The sequence below is a fragment of the Rhea americana genome, unplaced genomic scaffold, assembly GCF_003343005.1.
Source record: "Rhea americana isolate MKP2758 unplaced genomic scaffold, rheAme1 scaffold_27, whole genome shotgun sequence".
NCBI classification, from domain to species: Eukaryota; Metazoa; Chordata; class Aves; order Rheiformes; family Rheidae; genus Rhea; species Rhea americana.
Window position 1 is genome coordinate 1006378 of NW_028186390.1, and position 23123 is coordinate 1029500.

The window sequence follows — 23123 nt, forward strand, 5'->3', positions numbered from 1 at the left end:
AAAAAAAAAAAAAAAAAAAAAAAAAAAAAAAAAAAAGCCTAAAGTCTTCCTCTTCCCCCAAGATTTCCTCACTTAGTCCATGAATACCAAACTGTGAATCAGTCTGTTGCCCATCTGCTACCATTTACAACCACTTTTGAATGCAGTTGCTAAGATTTGTGAGTGAGCTAATTACCCAACGATATCTGAATTTACAACCTGATAGTTAATTATTTTCTATATACCATGTACTGTAGTCTACATGTAAACAATAATTGGAAAGYACAATACATTTCCACAGTAAAATTCAGACTGTTCACAGAAGAATTCTCTATTTGCATCTCATGAACAGAAATCCTCTTCTATCATGTTTYGGATTCTTAGAGTTTTTTATAAGATGACTGCTTAGGTATAAACACAGTTTATCCACATTTCAAATAATGTATATGCAGTTGTAGTTTGAATACTAATCCTGAAATACAGTTTAGGCTCCTTTTGTATTCGTGATAGATTTTATGAACCTTTCTCATTGCTGGTTATGTCAGCAAAATCTCTGTTGAATTATGGATTAGACATTTAATCAAGGTCTATACATTATGATACAAGTCACTTTTCTCTGTTTTTCCCTGAAAAATGAAATTAAATGATTCACAATGGAATTGAGTGAACATCTGATAAAATTTAACTGCGCCTCTTGTACCCACTGTGTAAATGAGGTGCATGTCCAGCAGGCTTTTCTACTGAAAGCCAATGATACTTCCTACATCAGTCAGGAAAATATATAATTTAGAATCATTTCTGCCAAGTCTGATCCATTTCTTTTGTAGTTGTTCCTGCAGATGTTAGTTTTAAAACATCTGCTTGTCTTGATGTTTCTTTTCTGAACATCTTGAAACATAGTTGAGAAGTAGCTGGAAGACCACTTCAGGACTACCAGTCTCACTGGTTTAGCAATTGCATCAGTTTCTTCCAAACAATATTTTTGTCTAACTGTCTTTTAAAACCATTTCTACTAGTTGCTAGGATACATCTCTGAAAAAGGAAACTGTTCATACAGCCTCAAAATGATAAATCTTTGTACTGCACTTATTTTTTGCCAGGACTCCTTCATTATAAGGCACTGCTGAAGTTTACCAAGCTCTAGAAATTGTCATATAATCTTGGTTTTTTTGTTTGCTGTAATCAAAGAAATATATAGCTGATTAAATGAGTCTTGTTTTGTCTGCTATTGTTAACTTCTGTGCTGAGCTTTACAGCCACATTTTTCATAAGGATGATGAGCTCAGGCCTGACCCAAGCATTTCTTCTCCAGCTGATATGCAAGTATTACTGGACTAGATGTTTATAAGGTAAATAAACATTAAAAAGGTTCGTTCTTACATGCACACAGGCATGTGCACACTATGCTTTAAAAATGGAGAGGGAGAGTTCTCAGTCTTTTAGTCTGCTTGCAGACATTGAAAAATGTCTATAACCATTAATTCTCTCCGTATGACCCGAGAAGTGCGTTTTACTGGCTCACCTTGCAAAATCCTTGGAACATGCTAATACTGTAGTCCAGTCTAGGCTAATAATCATGTAATTGCTGGATGATGTTGCATGAGATATGGAGAGTCAGTGCAATAGCTCACAGACACCAACTGCAGGAGGTCACCCATCTCCTCTGCATCCCTCCTTTGGGTGTTTGCTCCTGCAGTTCACCTTCACCATGCTGTGGCACTTGCCTGATTTCTCCCACTTCTCCAGAATTTGATTCAATTTGCTAAMCCAGCAGAAAGAAAAAATTGCAAAAGGTGATTTGTTGCTAGGTTTGCGAGCTGAGATGAGGGGGATCCAGTGAGCCCCACAGCTGGCGCAGAAGAGGGGCTGGGAGCAGAGGCAGGGAGAAGAAGAGGGTAGAGGGAAAGGCAGACACCTCTGCACTGCGGGAGAGGAGAGCCTTTAGAGCTTGTGAAACTGCACCTGCTGGTCAGCATGCTTGCAGTGATAGCAAAATGGCAACGCTGTGCTCCCGGCTTTAAATCCTCCAAGACYGTACCTGCAGGAGGAGTCCCCTCGGAGAGGGATCCTTGGCGTCTAAAGCCTGTCGTCGTTACTACAGGGTGACAGTATGCAAAGAAACAGCCCTTCTGGGAGAGAGCAGGCCTTGGGAAGGAATTTATTTTCAGTTTTGGCTGGCATCAGATTTCCCATAGCAGTGTGATTTACCTCATTTGAATGTTGGAATAGCTGGGGTTTTGTGGGATGTTCCATTCAGGTGTCTATGTCCTAATTTTTGAAATAGTGAAATGGCAAAATCATTTGAAACAGTCAACCCCAAAAAGGAATACTAAGTAATTTTCCTAAGTATAGTAGTTTTAGGTAAAGAGCGTGAGATTCCTTTGTGTGATGGGTGGGTACGCTCGGAGTCGAGCAGGCTGTGGAGACCAGCCAAGTCGCTGTCAGGGTCTGCGTGAGGAGTCCGGTGTAATTTTTTAGTTCCTGCTTGCCAAAATGTGATCCTAAGGACTGAGTTTTCCTTGTCTTAAACCATGTGCTGTAACTTTCCTTGTGCTGTACTAATGTTTGGTTTTCTGGAAAACTGAAGTTGTTCTTCATGTATCATCATTCTTTTAAAAGTAAGATCTTGCAGTAGAAATGTGTTTTTCAGCATCTGGTGTGTCAGGCTCACTGATGATATTTATAATATCAAATAGATTTTGTTTTTTGCAGTCTTGCGTGGGAAGGTGGCTGGGGAAAAGAATTGGCATTTAAATTTTAAAAGAATTATTCTTGAATGGTAGTTCTTAGATTACTCTTGTTAGCCACTGTTGTGAATGTTCTTTTAAACCAGTCCAGTAGGCAGTTAAATAATTGCTACGGACATAATCAACAATCAGATTATATTGAATGCCTGCAGACTCCACCATAAAGGTCTAAGGAAAACTATTAAAGATGAAATAAAACATACCATTTAAATCTGAGCATGAGAACCCGCCCGACAAAGGGGACAGATTGCAGTTTGATTACCCCTGCAGAAGAACATTTAGAAAATTAATATTAGGACATTGGTAATTGAAAGCATTTAGAAGTATTAATGTGCTCTTTTTATTTTCTTTGATTAAAAAGATCAGTGATAAAAAACATAACCGTGTGCATATGTGGTACCTGGGGCAAGTACTGCAATGATGGCTGTAACACACTTAGTTCTGTTGTGCACCTCCTGTAGATATCATGAGGACTAAACTCTCAAGGGCAGTACACAGCTGCTTAATATTTCATAGCAGCCAGAAACATGTCTTCCTGTTTAAAAGCTTATAAAAGTTGCTGCACGCATGATGAATTATGGAGTTTCATCCTCTAATGATTTTTCTGCTGCGGCTTTTCTATCGTCGTTGTTTAAAGGCCACCTGAAGATTTGTTAATGTACGGAGGTGAACGAGCATGAAGGGATTTTGAGTCTTGTGCCTCTTCCTGTGTTGTTCAGGGACAACTTTTTACCTGAGGGAAGTTAAAGCTATTCCTTCCTCTCTAACCTGGAAGCAAAAAAGGCTATAGGCTGTAGTCATATATATTATTTGCTGTGACCTAGGAGGAGAACCTACACATGACCTTTATGTCTTTTGCATCTTGTTGTGGGCATCTCCTTGCTTTGAYTTATCTATATATTGCTAGAATGACACAAAAAAAAATATAGTAAAATAGAGTCAGATCCATTGTTTTTTGCCATAGGAATGTGTATATTGCTATATATTTTTCAGTTGTACCTCCTGGYAATATAATAGGAGATGAAATATAGGCTTGGGCAGCAACTACTTGAGAAGGAGAATTACAGATTTTTCTTCTGCAAATCTTGAAGTTTATAGGAAATTTTACAGGGATATGGTTGGTCAGAAGTGGAATCAGTAATGTGGTACAAATGGTAAAAGTAGGCAGCTGTCTGCAGATAATCTGAGTGTTGCAGAAAGGTACAATGGAATGAAAATCCGGGTGTGATTCTGGAGACCTTTCTTTTTCCTGTGGTAACACTGAWAACTTGAAGTTGCTTTTTATTCCAGCCTTTATTCGATGAACTAGTTGCAGATGGCCTTGGTTGGGTAATGGGCTATGCCGTGTCCCCTTTACTGCAGGAGGATTCCTTGCAGATTCATCTTCCGGCCAGCATTTATTCCTCATCTTCTCGCTGGGAGGGCTTAGAACTTCCTGCGCGTGCGTATGTTTTCTTTCTCCTGGCAATCTCGCAATTTCTATGAAAAGYTATCTTACGAGTTGAGGAGCTGCAGCAGCCTGGTTTCTTGGGTCCTGAAGTTGATCTCTCTGAGAGTACTGGGATCTCACTGAAGACAAGCTTTCCCTCGGCAAAGCCATTAGCGAGGGGCTCGCTCCTCTATTTGGCCRCTTACTTTCACCTGACTGGTGAAGTGAAAAGTTCATAATATAGATAAGACTTGACTGAAATTGGCCAAAATGTTCAAGCCTTAATACAGGGAAGAAAGGACCCGAGAAGGGAGGGTAGGAGGCTTCCACTGGTTCACACGTTCCTCCCACACACACAGGTAGCCTAGGTTTGTATAACCCTTGTTTCAGTGGGAAACCTGCCTAAAAATAATGGCAAAGGGGAAATAAAAACAATTCTACTAATACAGAGTACGTTGTAAGGGAGAGACGTTATCGATCTCTCTGGATTGCTAGTATGTTTGAAGCTGAGATAACCCAGTTGTTAGCAACYGTAATTTAGATGTAATTTTTGTTACATAAATATGGCTTATTTGAAGTAYGTTGAATTAGGAAACTCATGAATAAATATTTTGACATAATCAGAATTATATGGCTAGGAATTGACCTACTTTGCATGACAGATGCTCGAGAATCCCCTAGCTAATAGCACACTAACCTGGCATAGCAATGCCCTCTCTTATAATACACTAAGCTGCATACCAACATTAAATTATTAGACTGTTTTTTTTTTTCGCAGAGATTAGACATGGACAATTTTGCTTGTAAATGAGTAAGTTATGGGCAAATTATGGCGAAGGCATTGGGATACAAGCTGTCTGTGTATAGGGCTCCAGAGAGAAATCCAAAAGAGAAATTGTGTATCATTGGATGAACATTTTCAGTGTGGTCTTGTAAAAAACTRTTATTGGCAAAAATAGCAAAAAAGGCTCAGTGATACCAGCTACCAGATAACTACARTATCACACCAAGTAGACAGTCTTATACTCTTTAGAGGATAAGTAAAACTGCGTGAGGAGTGGTAATGGTTTGAGAGTCTGTCTGGTAATGTTTTAATACTATAAATAGATTCTGCTTTTTCCCCTGAAGCTGTTGTTCATGCCTGTGTTGATTCCAGCAGACTGATTTTTATCTGCATGTCTTTAAAGTAATATGTCCAAGATTTTATGCAGGTGAGTCAGTAAAGATAAAGATATGTGACTTAAGAATAAGAGAGTCGTCTCCTCCTTTGGATTCCATATGGAATTTTTTGGAAATAATCTTCCTTTATTACTTGAGAAAGCTGGGCAATTTATGTGAGTGTTGCACACAGTATAGTTTTCAGATTATTTTTGTCGTTCAACTTTAGCACAATAAAAAGCARTGCTTTTTTGGTTAAATACTGTTATTTTTGCTTTTTTATGGATGAAAGGTAACTTCATCTTGGCCTGATTTCAGTGAAGAAGAGCCTCCCCTCTTTAATTCATGGAAAGAAGAATATCTCCAACTTCACTGACTCCCTTTTTTCACATCCCAGTTGATGTCTTTGTTTTTCAAAGAACTTTTGAGATGAAGTGAACTTTTGTTCCTACATTTTTTTCCCCCCAATTGCTTCAAAGGAAGCTGGTTTAATTCTCCTGTAATGAACTTTTATTATAAAAATGGTAGTAAAAATGTGTATACAGTCATGTCTGTGGTTTGGAACTCAAGCTGGTGTCTTCTGCCTTTCAGTTGCTCCTAATCCTTTCTCTGAATTGCAGGAAAACCTGAGACATGATTGCAGGAAACCTAGCTCCTCCTCCTCCTTCATGCTAAGCTTTATTGGTAGGCTCATCTTCGAGGGTAGTGAAGGGTGATGTTTTTAAATTATTCATGTTTGGAGGGTTCTGATTTGCGCTTGGGCCACCTGGGTTCCTTGGAAACTTCACCAAAGTGCAAGAGACAGAACTGACTTTTGGGGGCTGGATTTGTTATAGGTATCTTTTCAAAAGCTATTCTCTCGCTTGCTGGGAGTTTGGAAAGAAGTTTGTTAGCGATTTGTTTCTGGTCCTGTGATACCTTCCTAGCATCCTTTAGCTGAATAGCCTTGAAGTCCTAAACTGGTCTTCAGGTGCCTTTGGAAGTTTGTTAAAATGTTTAGCTGTAAAAATTGCGGTTGGCTTTGGTCTTTGACCGTTTCCACTCACGTGCCAACAGACTACGAAGGATTCAAATGTTATATGTTAGCTCGGCGGAGAAGCCGGGTCCTTTGTGCCCTTACAACTAGATCCGTTTGGCTAGTACCTTGAAAAAATAACTCAGATATTTCTCAGTGAAGTCATTTCCTTTCCTTCCAATCCCTCTACTTGAAGTGGACCTATCTGGTGGTTTGGTGGGATTTTTTGTATTTTATTGTTTTTCTAGCACCGTTTTGTTTATCTTTTAATTTCCTGCGTAGCTCCCCAAACGCTTTGGCCAGTGGGAGTGATGTAATTCTGAAAATAGAGTAGTTATTTTGGTTTGCTGATTCTCTGTGGAATGACACGCACACGCGCGCGGGATGCACAAACCCGGGTCTCGTACCGCTGGAACGCTTTACGGCCCCGGGGTGTTTGGCTGCTTATTAACGTCTTGCCCAAGGGCGGTAGCCGGCAGTCGTCTTTTCATTTTTGCCTCCTGCTGCCGCTTTGACAATAGCAACGGCAGCAGGAGGCAGAAATGAAAGGAACAGATTGAAAGAAGCACTTTGCCACTGTTGTAATTTTGAAATTGTCGGCGTTTTTATTTTCAGCCCAAAGTCTTGGGAAAAAAGCCGCTTTCCTCTTGGCCTCCCATTGTTTTTCCAACAGGGAGAGACATTCTCTGATGTTGGGAGGCAGTGGGAGGCCAAAACGAAAATAATTTTCTTCCTGAAACATTGGGTTGCAAAAYGTGAACGATTTTGACGGGGAAACAGCACTTTGATTTGGCGTTGWCTGCCGTGTGGTGAATGCTGGTATTTCCGTCTGCCCGTGGAAAATAAGTAGCAGCTGCTTTCCTTGCTGAATTAAAGTGATCATAGAATAATTTCTACAGATCTGTTTACTTTGTGGTTTTAACACGTCCTTTCTGTTCTCCTATTTGTGCGTGGGAACGGCTTTTGTAAGGGTGAGCTCGTAACTAATTCCCTCCCGAGTTCCGCGCTGGCAGAGGCTCAAGGGGAAAAGTTGCAGCCGCGCCGCGGCCCCGGCACCGGCGATGCTGTCCTCCGGTTTGCTGCGCCGTGCACGGCGCTGATGCTGCTGCTGACAAAAGAGGGAAAAGCGTAGATCAGTGAGCAGCGATGTCCTCCCGGTTTAGCTCTTTTCTTTGACTTYGGCGTATGTAATTAGTTACCTTGAACAGAAAGATTTTTTTTTCCTCTTGTTGAACACGTGGGAAAGTTGTGAATGCTGATGAGGGCATAACCCTTTCTTAACTTGATCTTTTCATGACCCCCGAGAATTAACATTTCTCTTGAGGKAGCGCAAGAATTTGGCGTTTGTATGAAGTGAACTGATCATTGCACCCCCTGGCCCCTGCCCTCCCTCTTTCTTTCTTTATATGTAAAATAATATAAATTATTTGATAGACTCATCACTGGAATACATTTGAAYGCTTTCAAGTGTAAATTTTGAACCTGACGTGACTTTGGGGCGCTGTGTATGAGTGTGTGCATGCATGTCTATGTACTGGTTTAGTTAGTTTGATTAAAATAGTTTTTGAAAATTGCATACCTAAAGCAAGATATAGGTCAATAGATAAAAGCAGCTTGATTTTTTTTTTTTTTTTTGTAAGTTCTGAGCACCTTTAGTTCTCATAAGACTTAATGGAGTTGGGGAAAATCAGCAGCTCTGCAGATTTCGTTGCCTGTTCACACACCAACATACACAGATGCCTATCCTTAAGTGATTTTTCTTTCTTCTGCTAGTTTTTCTGCAGTTTCAAGCTGACTTCCAGCGCTGCAGCGGAGTTGGGCAGGAAGGGCACTTCTAACCCACTTTCCTCTTCTCCAGCTGCTTCAGAATTTGGTTGGGAACTGGCACTTCCTTGGGTAATGTAGCAGCAGCATTTGCCCTGCCTCTCCTTGCTGCTCTGCCAGACCTCTACGCTGGTTTTCGGCAGGAGCTGAGCTCTGCTAGCATTGCGGGGCCCAAAGTTTCCTCGGCATTGGAGAAGCCGCAGGACTGTCCCTTTTGGGCTTCGTTGCGGGCTGCGTAGGCGTAGTCGGGCAGCCTTAACGCGCCCCTCTGTTCCTAGTGTGTCGGGGCTTTTATCAAGCATCTTCCAAATTGCCTGTGCGCATATTAAAAGCAGTTAAGGATCACTGTAAAATCAATCGCAAAAATACAAAGCTGAGGCTAAAGTTTCCAGTCTCCTTTCATTAGTGGTTCAGTCCCTGAAACACCCAATTTGATACTGGCATCCAGACAAGCAAGTAAGAAATGAGCGGCTCTGTTTTCCCTAGTGGTGTATTTACGCGACGTGTTGATGTCTACTTGATTTATCCCAGCTTTGAAACACTCAGAGAAACACAGTTTACTGAAATATCTTCTGTCTTTTAAAGAAGAAAATCTAYAATTTTGTGTCCCTTTCCTTCCCCTCTAGTTGTACAGAAAAYGTAATTTTTATTCTTAATCTCTTAATCTTGCAGCAGAAAGTGGACCACTGAGTTTTCCCCATTTCACTTTGGGTAGTACCCTAGGGCTTGCTGAGCAAGGCTTGTATCTCCAAATGAAGTCTTGTTGCAGYGCCTTGTTTGAGTTTAAATTGGTGTAGAATTTGAGATTTTAACTCTTCCTGTTTGTAAAAGGCGCCTTACAAAATGTCTTTCAAAGATTTATGAAGAGTTGTATGGTACAGAGGCTGGAAGGAAGTTTAATTACATCCAGCTTCTGGTCATTTCTGTGYCTGAGAATGTGACCATATACTGTCATCTCAAAGTCTATCTAAGAAAATAAAATTGATCTGTGAGCCTTCTGGCTAAAACCAAAGCGTGTGCTTTGTCACCTGCCCAGGGAACCTACGTGCTCAATCGCTGTCGTCTCTGATGCGCTTACCCTCGGCTCTCTATCACTGAGATTCGTCCAAGACTTTCATCAAATATTGTTTCGTATTGGAGCCRTTTCTGTAAATAATTGACTTGTTCTCTTGTCGTAGGTGCACATACTTCTTTGCACCATAAAGAAATAATTTAATCAGTTGCAAGTCCATGCAAGCGTTTTGCTTTAAAGGCAGTAAAATGCACATTTTATTTGTRCTAGCACATGTAGGGTACAAAATGTTAAGGTAAAAAGTTGGGACATGCAATTGCTATCACCTTCTGAATGATACCTCTGCTCATAAAGCTCCGGTTGAAAGACCGTGAATAAGTATAGYAACAGCTTATTCAGGTTTATAACGRATTTGGTTCTAAGGGTAGGAATGTCTAGGTGTCTTTGAGTACAGTAATTCTCAGGCCAATAACACCAGAAACCATAAAACCTGTCGATTGGAGGTTACAGTGAATAGTATTACAGAACGATTGGGAAACACTGCTGAGATGATAGTCTGAATGATGATTGAGTTTTCCTGGAAAGCCTTACCTGTTTTTAAAATTGGAGGTAATGTTTTCACATTTATCCATAATACAAGATGGATAGGGACACCTCCTTAGAATGTAGTACGTGTGCTCGTACCTTGGAAATATCACTTTGTTAATACAGTAGGTCCCAGTAGGGGGCTTATTGACTCTACAAAAAGTTGTTGTAGTTGGGTAAGCGGAAAGTACTGCTCTAGAGAYGCTGGGGACCTTTAGGAGTTTCCCAGCTAGAAGATAAAAGGAAACTTCTTGCATCAGTTGCATTCAAGTTGCACTCATATACTATAACCAAGAGTTTTGTGTAAGACCTGATATAAAGAGGAGATTTTTATTTCCTTAAGAATTTCAACGTGCTTTCTAAGGTCTCTAAGATTTCTAAGGTTAGGAAATGCCTAAATAGATTGTATTTCACTGTATCGGTATTTTTTTTTTCCAATTGCTAGGAACCTGCCTTCATAGATGAAATACTGTGTGAAATTCAAAGTGCATCTTCATTTAGATGATGGTCATTATTGTTGCCAGCAGATCTTGCTGTGAATGTACTATGGTCATTTGAGATGATTATAGATCTTAAAGTTAAATCCTTAAATAACCTTCCCAAGGTGGAGAAGGAGAGGGGGAAAGCTAACTGCATGAGAAACTCGTTTGAAAAATATTGTTAGAAGAGGGGAACTCTAGTGATAAAGCTGTAAGTTAAACTGTGTGCGCATATGTTGCAAGATGCTATATGTTTTCTTTTCTAAAAAACCTGTTATGTTAAGAAAGCAAAAAGATTTTATTTTTTCTACGTTGGATTTCTAGATGCAGCACAGTAGGTTTTGGCAGTCCTGCTCCCTGAGACTTTAGTGGCAAATACACAATCTGGCAACTCAGCGTTTTTTACCTTTAGCAGAAAAACTCAAAAACTGGTTAGCAGATAGTAGGAGGGTTTGAGCTCTTGAGTTTTAAAACAGCGTATGAACATRCTACACTGCCGTTTTTAAACAGTCGTGGCTCCGCGGCGCAGCAGTCCTGCTGACGAGATCAGCAGCTCTGCGTGGTGGGTAGCGTTGAGCCCTGTCTGTCTGACTTGCAGTTCTGCGAAGCCGGTGAGAAAAATGTGCCTTCGAAGGCAGGCTGCTGCTAGAACAACCTGTTTGAGCTGTTGATGAGCTTCATGAGCTGCTGCTTAGTTGCTGCTGTACTAAAAGGTGCATATAATTATGCATGAATATTTTCTTTTRAACACCTGTTTATGAACTTTTTTCCTGGGGAAATCTGTAGTTGATTAAAATTACTGTGAATTTTCTTCAGTTAATTGTTACCAAATGAAGGTATATATTATGTGTATAGGTGYATGTGCAAAAATACACAAAGCGGGGATGCATTTATGTGTGGAGATAGGAGCATATATGTGCACAGCTAGTGGGAAATACCTATTACTTAGCATGAATTCACTGGTCTGCAGTGTGTGTTGTCTTAGAGGTCATTCTGCACTGCGATATCTTGCATTTTCCACTGTGTTGGTGCTGTAAAAATGCTAATTGTTCCCATGAAGATGTAGCTTGTTTATAAGAGCGTGTGTGATAGTTTTCCATCTCTGTGAGATACAAGGAGTTTTTAATTCAGATTTATAATTTGAATGTATAAGGGATACAACTTTTACAGTTGATTAGTTAAAAAAAAAGGAAAAAAAAAGAAAAGGAAAAAAAAAGACAATGGTAAATCGTTCTTCAGAGAATTGATTGCCAGGAGCATGTTATTGACTTCGGTGATAATATCATTATATATTTTACAGTCGTAAAGTCAAGAAATTCAGATCATGCCCTGAGGGCTTCACACATTTAAATAAAGAATATAGCCATTTCCAGGGCTATTGGTTTAGATTACTGGATGCTGTGAAGAATAAATTCTGTGGAGAACGCGTAGTCTATTATAAGAGCCTGCAGAAAAAGCTACACTGTGTTTATTGCTGTGATGATTTGTTTTATTTTCTTTTTCWATTTATAAAATACGTTCACTTACAAATCCCCTGGGTGAACCAAAAGAGTTTGCTGTAAATGTTAGCATGTTAATACAGTGTTAACATGCTAATGCTTGGTGCTCTGATAGATGAAGAGCTGAAATCAAGTGCCATCCCTGACTTTCTGACCCAAGCGTGAAGGTAAGTCCTCCTGAAATACTTAGCAAAGTACACAATGTTTTGCAGTTCAACTTTGAGGGAGCTTCAGTTTGCAAAGTGAAGAACGTTAGGTGGAGTCAGATGATGTGAACGCAGCTCCACGCTCGATGCAATCCTACAGCGGCTGCTGCTTGGGCTGGGGATCCCGGATGCACCAGCCTCCTGCTGCCAGGCAAAGTGCTCGGCACTGGATTGCCTGCAATAGCTTATTTTCCACTTGGGCTATCCATATAACAGTTTATTGAGAACTCCATATAACAGTTTATTGAGAACTTGCTACCCATCAGTATCCATTGGGATTGAATGCGAGTACTTGGGAGTTTGGGTTTGGTTTGCTGGAGAGAATCTCATTAAGGTAAATGGCCTTGCATAAAATGGACCGAACATGCTAAAACTAAGCAGATCTTGTTTATTACTTCTACAGGAGTTGTACTGAGATAAAATACCTTAAACCTGATCATGATGATAATCATCTCTCTACTTTAGATGCTAACTGAAGAACGCATTGCACCGTGCAGCTCTGGGGATTTACTGTTGCCCTAAAAGGCTGTAAAAGTCCAAACGCGATGTTCTAATTCTGCAGCAAAGGTCATGTTTTCCTGCTTGTTCAGGAGCAGTGGCTCCATCTGGAACATGCATGGCTTAAAGGTGAACAGTGACATCTATAGAATTAGAAAAAATAATTACTCATATATTTACATTTTAAGGGCTTCTGAGCATTACAAATCTATATGCTACAAACAAAACATTTCTTCGCCTGTGTCAACAGTGACACTTTTTCTAATTAAAAATGATCACCTTTCCAAATTGAATTTGTACAACACTGTTAGTGTGCTTTTTTCTTTCATTTTTTTTTTCTCAGCCTGGGGCATGAGAATCAGATCAATCCCTTTTAGCTTTGTTGRTAATCTGGTTTAATTTTGGATTTTCAAATATTTGGGTTGAGTTACAAACACTTCTGATATTTGTTTGCTTATGAACACTGATTTATAAAAGCATTTTAGAGCAAACTGTTGGAAAATATYAATTAGTCCTTTAGATTTATAAAAGTTTATTACAAAAATTTGAACCCTGGCAGATTCCTGTGTGTGCAGGGTGTGCTGGAGGTCTAAGACACATGTCAGCTACCTGCCCTGCAGGGCTTTGATATCTGCCTTGTCCTTTCCAGTCAAGAAATCCTAAAGCAGGATCTTAGTAGGTATGTGGTGTGGAAAGAAAGAGTTGTCATTAAGCACATGTTTCTAATTTTGCTGTAGATTGTGGTCTAGTAATGATTTAAGACCTTGAGCARGCTTCGGTTTTCCATTAAATCTTCGCAGCTGATTTGTAAAGGTGCCCCTTCCTACCCTTATGGTTACGTTTGTAGTTTGAGGAAGACAAGCTGAGAGTGAAAACTCCAAAGTGCAGCTTCTCATCCTTCAAACAAAACTGAGCTCCAACGCTAGGAAGAGCACCCCATCCTGGACAGTCGTCCTCTTCCTGCAAAGCCAGGGTGGAGCAGATGCTAGAAAGGACCGATGGAGAGTGGAGGAGCACCTTGAGAACTCCCTCTGACAGTCACTGGATCTCCAGGGAAGACGAGATTGACTTGGTTTGTCACACTGAAAAAAAGAGGCACCAGAGCAGCACTTTTCCTGCTTTGAACTCGGGCACATGCACAGCTCTCAGGCTTAGCGGCTTAGKGTCTGAAGCTTAAAGACTTGCAGCCTCATAATCCAAGCATCTTTTATTTATGCAGCTTCAAATACGGAAGGAACCTTGTTCAAGAACTGTCATTAAAAAAAAACRTTTTTGTTTTAATGGTGGGATCTTTATGACAGTCTGGACTGTCTGCCAGATAAGTGTCCAGTGTGCAAATGAAGCATCACTCCTATCYAGATCTAACATGCTCTGAATGTGTCACACAGTAATTTTCCAAGCAGATGGGAAGTTCTTACAGCACCAAAATTTGGATATACAGTATAAACATATATCAAGACAGGAGAGCTGAGAAATGGAAATGTTTCAGGTGGCCAGTTTATAAGGCAGTATCGTATGTGTGCATTTAATATACTTTTTCATGGGACATGCACTCTAAGTTTTTTATTGAGGAATTCGTAGACTTTAGTTATCTGCAGTTTCTACTACAGTTTAAAAYGTCATTTTCAGGTGGATGAGTTTTCCCAGTAATTTATCCCCAAAACACTATCTCACTTGATCTGGTTCATAAGTGACAAGAGACTGGTAGGTAAACAAGCACAGTCGTATTGTATTGGAATGGGCTACGAACRTGAGAAATTAGTTACATTTGGGAAAAAAAAATCATAGGTTGGAGTAAGTATAAATGTTCAAATAACTGAATGAAGTTAGTTATCATGACTGAGACCCAGGAAGCACTCTTGAGCACTTAYATGCTCCGAGTCACAGCAATATTACTATTAGCTAACAGCTGTTTTGTGCAGTGATGAAGATGTGAGGTTGAAAATTGTTGGCAGGAAAGCTATTTGAATTGTTTTTTCTTTACTGCAAATCAACAGGACGTCTTTGCAAGTATAAAAGACATATGTAAAAGTCCACTGATACAGTTGTACTTTGTTGTGTATCCAGATGTTCTCCCTCCTGTCCTGCTCCAGGGGCTTGAAGAGGAAAATGTTTCCGTATTGCTTTTAGCTGACAGTGCCAACATCTGCCTTAGCATTTCCCTAGGGAATGACACTAGCATTACTTAGTRTTTCTGWCTTATCAMRTGTGTGTCTTTTTTTTYCTTTGCTTTTTTAAATTGTTTTCAAATATCACGCAAGATCAGGAAGTTGTGACCCTCTGTTTTAATTCCTGTTGTGAGAGCGGAGGTGAGACCTAAGGAGAGGAGCGGGCTGGCGGTGGGCTGCTGAGCTATTCCACCCTTGCTTCGCTGCCACTGCCAGATTTTTAATGCCTTAGAATGGGGCATTACAAACATTGCTTTGAGCTGATATKTTCTGCTGGAAGAAATAGTATTTTTGTGCTCAGACACACTTGAAGACCACACTTCAAGCTAATAAGCTTAAAATAGCTCTACCTTTTATCATAAATTTAGTCCATCATTAGTTCACAGTATGGAATATACTGTACTCCTGAGTGACGGAGAGCCCGGCAAATTACATTTGGAAGTGCTCTTTTGCTGTTCGTATATGTTGTCCAGTTTTTCCCATAAGGAAATAAAATAYAAAAATGTAAAGTAAAAATATAAATCCCGTAGTTTTGAACAGAGCTGATAGATGGACTCGGTGCGTGTTGTGTAACGCCTAGCTAAGTTGACCCAAAGACTGACACAGAAAAAGATCTGACTAATAGAAATGCAAAACACAATTTCCCTCAAAACTTTCTCTACTTCTTAACAAAACTAGCTGCACAGCAGCAGATTTTATTTATTTGTTGCTCCTGTCAAAGGTATTTTTCTGAACTTAAATCTAATTTTTCAAGTGGGAATGAGTTTTGGAGAAAATTTGGGCCYGAATTCTCAAACACAGATGTTTTACACTCGAGGCTTACCTACAGTTAATTTACAGCAGGTTCTAGCTTTTTGTTCAGTTTTTACGATTCCCRGTAGAATAGAGCAAAATCTGTGACTGGAACTCCTAGGTATTAATAATACGGATTTTAGCAACGTGGGTCTGTGGCTGGACAGTTAGTCAAGTGATGCAGTTTCAGCTCGATCTGAGCAGCTGCTTCTTCCTTTAAGATGGCCGAACTTGGAGTTGTCATTTGAATTTTTCTGTGGAAGTAGAGCTGGACATGGGGTGGATATGTGCTTCCTGAGCTGGAGGTGGCATCTTTGTGCTTCAAGCCCCTTCGGGCTTTTGGTGAATCAAAACCTCATTTTCAAAGTCMCTTTGGTCTGGGGAAAGCCCCAGTTCAGATCTAAACTCAGTTGTATTAATCACCCCTCCTACTACTTAGAATTGTTCTTATTTTCCTTTTCTCTTCCTACAATATACCATTTTTTTCTGCATTGTTTTTCTGTCTGAAACCCAGTTCTCAGATCACATAGTTTGTGGCAGGGTCCTGCTTTCTGTGCATCGGATTTGGCKCCCATGATCTTTGGGGAAGAAGTGGCATGTGTCCACTTGTTACTACTTTCCACGTTTTCTCCTGTGAACAGAAATAGTATATGCTTTTAGGCTAGTAGCTGTTTAGTGCGGAGCTGGCTTTTTGTTTTGTTATGCCAGTTTTTAGTTGGTGGACTYGGTTGGGGCCTGGAGACTTCAGATTCTTTAGGATCTCACCTTTTGGTTTGCTTGCTCATGCCCTCATGTTATTTGTTTGCTTATGTGTTTGCAAGTATTTATGGTTTACTACTATTTTTTGAGATCCTAGCAAGAAATTCCAGAGACAGCTGCAGAGCTCACCCTAAATCAATTTTAGAAAGGCTGATTCCCTAACTAATGTATTTCTTTGAGCTAAGACACAGAATAAACTCTCCTGCAGGTATTCGGGGAAAAACAAGACATTAGGTGGTCGTCTCTCCACAGGTTTTCTGGCAAAGCTGTCCCTCACGGATTGCAGTGGCATCGCTGCCGCTCCGTGGTTTGGTCTAGCCTGAGCTTTATAATTTATGAATGTTGGCCCTATTGGTACTCTGCTACCTTACCCAATCATCGCTTTTTTATTAAGGAACATYTCGTGCCATTTATTAGCTTCTCGGGGTGAGCCTGTGAGAGCTGACATTCCTACTTACGTTGTTTCTGTAGATGCCTATAAACAGAAGGAATAGTGCAAGGGGACAGTATTTAACGTGTATGGGGTTTTTTGTGGGGTTTTTTTTGTGTTTTTTTTTCTTTATAGAACAGTAGTAGTCTGCAGGCAAGTAACAATTTGCTTTTTCATTATTCAAATGGTAACAGCGTAAATATTGCTGATGTGGTTAGATAAGTCAGTATGCAAGGAAATAGCAGCGTATTTCTATTAGTTTTGTATGCAAAACGAAGAATTCTCAAGTGTAGGGGGATTAAAATAACCCGTACAGATCAGAAGTTTTCAGATCCATGAGGTCTGGTTCAGGCTTATCTCTTTTTTCTGTAAACCTAATTGCTGTGCAAATTTCATGCGGAAGATTCTGTATGGTAACAATTCCCCTGTGAATTCTTGCGAGGAAGTAAGGTCAAAAGGTTTTATTGAACTAGTAAATTTGGTCTAATTTTATTTAAATTCTCACATGCGTAGGTGTTTAGCTCGAAGTTGGATCCAATTTGAAACTTGACTGCGAACACTTGCTCATTTATTTTCCTTTGCCTTCATGCAAACTACACTGCGTTCCTTCTGTCTTTGCAGGTCAGGATCGCAGTGAAGCCACTTTAATAAAGAGGTTTAAAGGTGACGGTGTCCGATACAAGGCCAAGCTGATTGGGATCGATGAGGTTTCTGCTGCCCGAGGAGACAAGTTATGCCAAGATTCCATGATGAAGCTCAAGGTACGGTGCAACTTTTAATGGTTAATAGTATGGAGTCAAAGGGGGAGGGTTTTGGCTTGAACTCCTACTTGCTCCGCTTTCAGGAAGCTGAGTCACACGCTGGTTAATTATGTATTGAAATTGGTCAATTTTACACAGGCTCCTGGCTGGTCTTGCTTATCCCGGTTTAATTTTAATACATCATCTCAGAGCTCAGTAGTTACTCGTGATAGACACAATGGCAGTTTGTCCACAAATTACAAACAACGCATCCATAAATTGAAAAATTTTATTAGGCAAAAGAGAAGATAAACTACTGTGAGGAAAAACAAAGCATCAGAACATTTTATATGGTGGCACTAATCAGCTAGAGCCTTGCCTTTGACTCTTACCTCCTGTCAGGACAGGAAGGGAGGAGCGAGCGGCAGTGTGGGTTGTAGGCAGCCAGATGTCAGGGGAACTGGTTTTCCTTGCAGAGAGAGGMATTTCCTGCGTCCGTTAAAGGCAGGAGTGATGGGTTATGGGACGAGGAGCTGGACCCAGAGAACACTGTGAGGATCTGAAGAGGGGGCTTGGACTAGTCTGTGAGCTCAGAGAGTAGACAGGCAGTCTGAAAGGACTAGGAGGAAGATGGACTCTCTAGAGCACGTTGGACGGCACCTCTTTCTCTGGCTGAATCTTTTCTTACAATCTGCAAAGAGCGAAGGAGCCCTCCTGGCAGCATCCTCTTTGTGGCCTTGGGAAATGTGGAGGAGCTGGAGTGGTTGAGGAGGAAGCATATGTTGTGTTTTTCTCAAGTGCCTTGTTGGCTGTTAGCTTCACGTCTGCATTTTAGGGCTGCCAGCTGGGTCTAGGGAATAAACCCTGTACAATCGTTGTAACTGTGTTTTCCTTTCATTCCTCTCACCAGCATACCAATGGATTTGCCGTTACTGATCTCTTGGGGGGGGGGGAAGGGAGGGGAGATTTATCTAAACGTTATTGTGAGATGGCTGAAACTTTTAAGGGCAGAGACCCTCAGAAATTCATGTKTGACTATAAGGCAGCAGGATCTTTTAGAGTCTACAACCTAAGTTTTAACACCAGGGATAAGATTTTGGGGTGTCTTTGGACAAATCACTTGATTTTTGTTTTCCTCTTTAATTTTTGTGTCTGTGTCCTTTTTTTGTCCGTGATCTCTTGACGGTCTTAAAAAATAAGTTAGTAGTTGTTAAAATATTTTGAAGATCTACAGAGCACCAGATATAGGCTAAATATTTTTATTTACTGGTTCAATTATATTTGTTCTTAGTACAGTGTTATTGATCAGGGCAGCCAGRTTCCTGAGAGGGTAGAAATAGGAGTTACTCTTAGGGTTATGCTTTGGAAGGATAACTTTTGAACATATCAGCAAGTTAACTTACTTAAACAACTAACCCTCTCTACCAGTTATTTTCTGTAGAGTTGTAGTGTGATTCTGCAAAGAATAGCTTAAAAAAAACTTAATTCCTATTTGGTGTATTCCAGGTAAGTGCACTCTGTGAAGTAAGCTAAAGTTATTGGATTTTTTTTCCTGTACTACTTGTTTTTTTAAAAAACRAAACAGCTTACAACTGGAAAAAAAAATGTGTTAGGAATGACCTTCAGCTTCCATGAAAACAAATTTCAYGGAGGATTAGCTAGTTCAGGGACTGGAAGTGAGAGCACTTTTCAACTGATTTTTGGATAGCATAAAGAACTGTGGTACCTTGAAGGAAGGAAAAAAAAAAACCACGTGTGTGTGTGTGTGGAGGGGGGAAAGACAGAAGTAAGAGAGGGCTTTTCTTGGAAAAGTGATGAATTCTCCTCAAGGAAATCTTTGTGCTCTGCTACTGTGGGCACCTATCAGTAAGAAAAGAGAAAAAAAAGAAAAAAAAGAAAAACCTAAGAGAGTAATGAAACCAGCATTTTGTTTCAATAGGGAATTGTTGCTGCAGCTCGTTCGAAAGGAGAACATAAACAAAAAATCTTCCTAACTGTTTCCTTTGGAGGTATCAAAATCTTCGATGAAAAGACAGGGGTAAGTAAAATAATCATGTGATGGAGCAAAATTGAATCTCTCACGGATGTTCCTTTAAAAGCTTTTCCTAGCTGGGCAGTAATATCTCACTAGCGTAARCGCACATAAAACATCTGACAAGCTTCATAAAGGGTTATCATATATCAGAGCAAGCTATTAGGTGACTAAGGTGTAAAGTGTAGCATGGGGATGTGGTTTATTGTGGAGCCTTGTGCCGGATACCTCTGTAGAACCATTTACTTGAGTACGCAAATGCTGCATATATGCATAAGCACTCACAGCTCTTGAGTCCAGAGTTGGAACTGATAAAATTGATGTCATCGCAGGAGGGAAAAGCGGCTATTTGGCACTAAGAATTTAACACAGTTCAGGGAAATGTATTGTTTAGTTGCTTGTATTCCTAAATTATCTTGTTTTGAAAATATCTAAGGTATCATGCAAGAAGAACCACCAGTTTCCTTTCCTATTCTTATGCTGATTACCAAGAGGGTATTGTGTGTCCTCCTTACTGTTTGGTCCTACTTGACATTTTTGTTAATAATTGTGTTCCCCACTGAGAAGCAGAGATTCTCTCYGGGGAAGCTGAGAAGAATTAGCCATATTTTATAAAATGAAAAGGCATATTGATTACCAGACCTAGGGGCTGGATCAGGCTTTGAATCCCACTGTAACCATGCAGCGATACCTTTGGTGTCAGTGTCTGGCTGGAGGAGCATGGTGATGAGGAATGACTCAGTATCTATAGGAAGCAGCAGGAAGGGATTTATTCTCCCTCTGCAAGATCACAAAATTGCTCTATGGAAATATCAGCCCACTGGTCRCTGAAGACTTTAGCAGTCAGTGTTACGGATTGGTATCTGTGCGGGTATGGATTTTCTCATTCAGCCTGGGCCCAGTTGCACCAGTCCTCTGGATGCTGCTTCAGACTCCTCAGGAGTACAGGTCAAATGAATTTTGAGAGTCTAATGACAAAGGGGTTAGAGTTGGGACCAGAGGCTAGGATTGCCTTGGATCAGATCTCCTGTGTCATGGGAAGCTAAGGGGAAGAAAACAAGCAGGAATAGGGAGCTGTGGGCAAGCAGGAGGAAAGAGCTTTTTTTTCCTGTTGAAGCATGAGAGGAAGAGGAGGATGGGCAGTAGAAGCTGGGGAGCTCCCAGGAGCTGCATGTGCTTAGCTGGAGTTGCCTTGAAGATGTCCCAGGGAGATCTTAAGAATTTCTGTCATGTCCATAATTCCAGATCAACACAATCATGGTCACCTTCATACACTATACTCCTGTGAGAGAATAGTCTTTTGTCAGGTATGCAGTAACCATAAAAAACAGAGCTTTCATATTTTCCAGAAATACAAAAAGTTTGAAAAAGTGAAAAAGTATGTGAAAAGTGAAAGTGTGAACAGTGGCAGAAAATGTTTGTTGTACAGAGAAGGAGATRAAAGATATATATAAGTCTGAGGTTGTTGTTTGAGATTGTCAAGCAGCATCTTGCCTAGCAGCGTCTGGTAGAGGAAATTGCAGGGGATTTCCATATCTTACACAGTTTTTGCCGTAGTGTTATGRTGTGTGATATTTTTAAACTGCTCTAAAAGAAACATAAGCAAAGCATTAGCTACTTAGATACAAAGATACAACACACAAACTGCTTTAATCCTAATTAAGGAGATATTTTACAGCAGTTTAAGCTCTGCCTTGAATTTTAAAAGGTTCTTGATTTAATCTTTTGAAATATGGACTATTTAACATGATGCCAGAAATAAAACTCTACTGATGATAGATGAAATTATCTTTGCCAGTTAATTTATACCATTAGAAAATCAATGTCATTGAGCTCACTGATACATAATACAAGTAGTTATTAATGAAAAGCTTGTTTGGAAAGTGTTGTGTACAGCACGTGTAAAGCATTCAACAATCTTCTTTGAAATAGTGCTTTTGTATGAGGTTATATCCTGTACTCAGAAGATCGGAAGTATCAGATAAGCTTTGCCTGTGCAATCTTGATCGAGTCCTCTAGTGCACAGACGTTATGATATTATTTAATTACATGATGATRTATGTTTTTTGCCAGAGACTACCATCTTCATTCAGTGCACCGCATAGAGCGTTCACTTGATGAAGCATATATTAATATTTTGTTTTCTTCAGTGTGCAGCCTAATGCATTACTCTGCAGTATACATGTCACACTGAGACAACAGAATTGGTAATTTCCTCTTGGGCTTGTCTCTAGAAAATAAAAAGGGAGAAAGAGAGACAGACTTGTTTGTGGCACTCATCTGTGAATGTTTTGCAGACATTAATGGGTTTAGTTTTATAACATCTCACTGAGGAAAGGGACTATGTTTAGAAATAAAAATAAAGAAASTTGACCAAGATGTGTTTTCTGCAATATGTTGCCCACTCCCCTATTTGCAGCTAGCCAGATAGGGTCGTAGGAACAAGCTGCCTTCGTTTTATCACTCGGACACCCTGTACTCTAACCTGCCGTATCTCTGTCACCCTTATTGTATCCCCGTTGCTCACTCACTGAGGCCTGGATTGGAAGCTGCTGGCAAGTTTGCTTTCCAGACATCGGCCCCCTGRGCTACTGGGGTGATGGACAGGGGTATTGGTTTGTTCCCAGAATGGGGACAAAAGGGATATGGGGCACTTTCACCAYCAGGTTTCTCAGGGATTTCTGAGGCAGGAGAATTGTTCTTTCAGTTTCTAGCTTTTGAGGTTGCTGTACGTTGCTTCTTCAGCCTGTTCCTCACAGTCGCAATCCCTTCTGCTTTCTCTTCAACCGAAGTCRCTCCTGTCTCAAACCCAGTTTCACATCCTGACCAGTTCTCCTAGTAGTCGCTCTGAAATGCTACTTGTYGGGCTTCTCATCTGACCTCTGAGGCCAGCAAGCCTTGGTTTCATTTCCSAGGATCCCGTATCCTAATCCCATTCACTTTCATCTGTGTCCGTTCCCTTCTGTCTCTCATCCAGTCTGTCCCTGCTTTGCCAGCCTGCAGTTGCCTGCTGTCTTTCCAGGTCCTGCTGGTAGCCACATGCAGTTTCAACATCTGAAACACGTCAGCAACTTCAGCAACAGGCTGTGCATAGACAGCAGCAGCTTTGCTTTGCTTTTTGAACCTCTGTGTGTGTTAATGATGCAGGACACCTGTAAATCCATTCTCGACTGAGAGGCAACAAGCCTTTCTAAGGGGAAATCCTACATACTGGCACAACTGGAGACATACGATTGCTCAGCCTTACTTTTTKGATGCAAAGAAAGGGAACGTGACTGCACAGAGATTGTAATTTACTCACGCAGGTGCTCTGTTATCCATGTGAACCTTAGGAGATTATAAAGTTTGGAGATACTCAGATTTGTGCAACAAGAAGCAAAATATATCTCTAATAGGACACACAGGAACGTCTTGGGTAATCTTGCATTTGCTTTCCCCCCTACTACCTCCCAAGGCTTTTTCCCTCTGCTGTGGTTCCACAGCTTTGGGTTTCCCAAAGAGGTCTTTTGGACTGCAGTGCTCGTGTAAGGTTTGGAAAGATTATTTACTTCTCTTAATTATAAAAATCAAGAAAGGATATTCAGCTATTGCTATCGTGTGCTGATGTGYTATGAGCAACAAAAAATATTCTGAAAAAAATGTAGACTTCTGTAYGTTTCATATCTTGTAGGCTAATATTGGATTTTAATTTATTACAATAAAAAATCAATTTGTAGCTCAAAACCAGCATTTTTTTAAAATTGGCAGTGTCATAGCTGACATGCAAATGAT

The 23123-nt window shown here is 40.4% G+C and overlaps 1 protein-coding gene across 7 annotated transcripts in view; it reads left to right on the forward strand.

Annotated features, from left to right (window-relative positions):
• Positions 1–23123, forward strand: part of DAB1 (DAB adaptor protein 1) — a 162954-nt gene that overhangs the window by 85160 nt on the left and 54671 nt on the right. For all 7 annotated transcript variants that reach the window (XM_085307980.1, XM_085307976.1, XM_085307978.1 and 4 more), the window contains exons 3-4: positions 17202–17341; positions 19260–19358. In XM_085307980.1, the coding sequence (XP_085164106.1) occupies positions 17202–17341; positions 19260–19358 (239 nt within the window). The remainder of the gene's footprint in view (positions 1–17201; positions 17342–19259; positions 19359–23123) is intronic.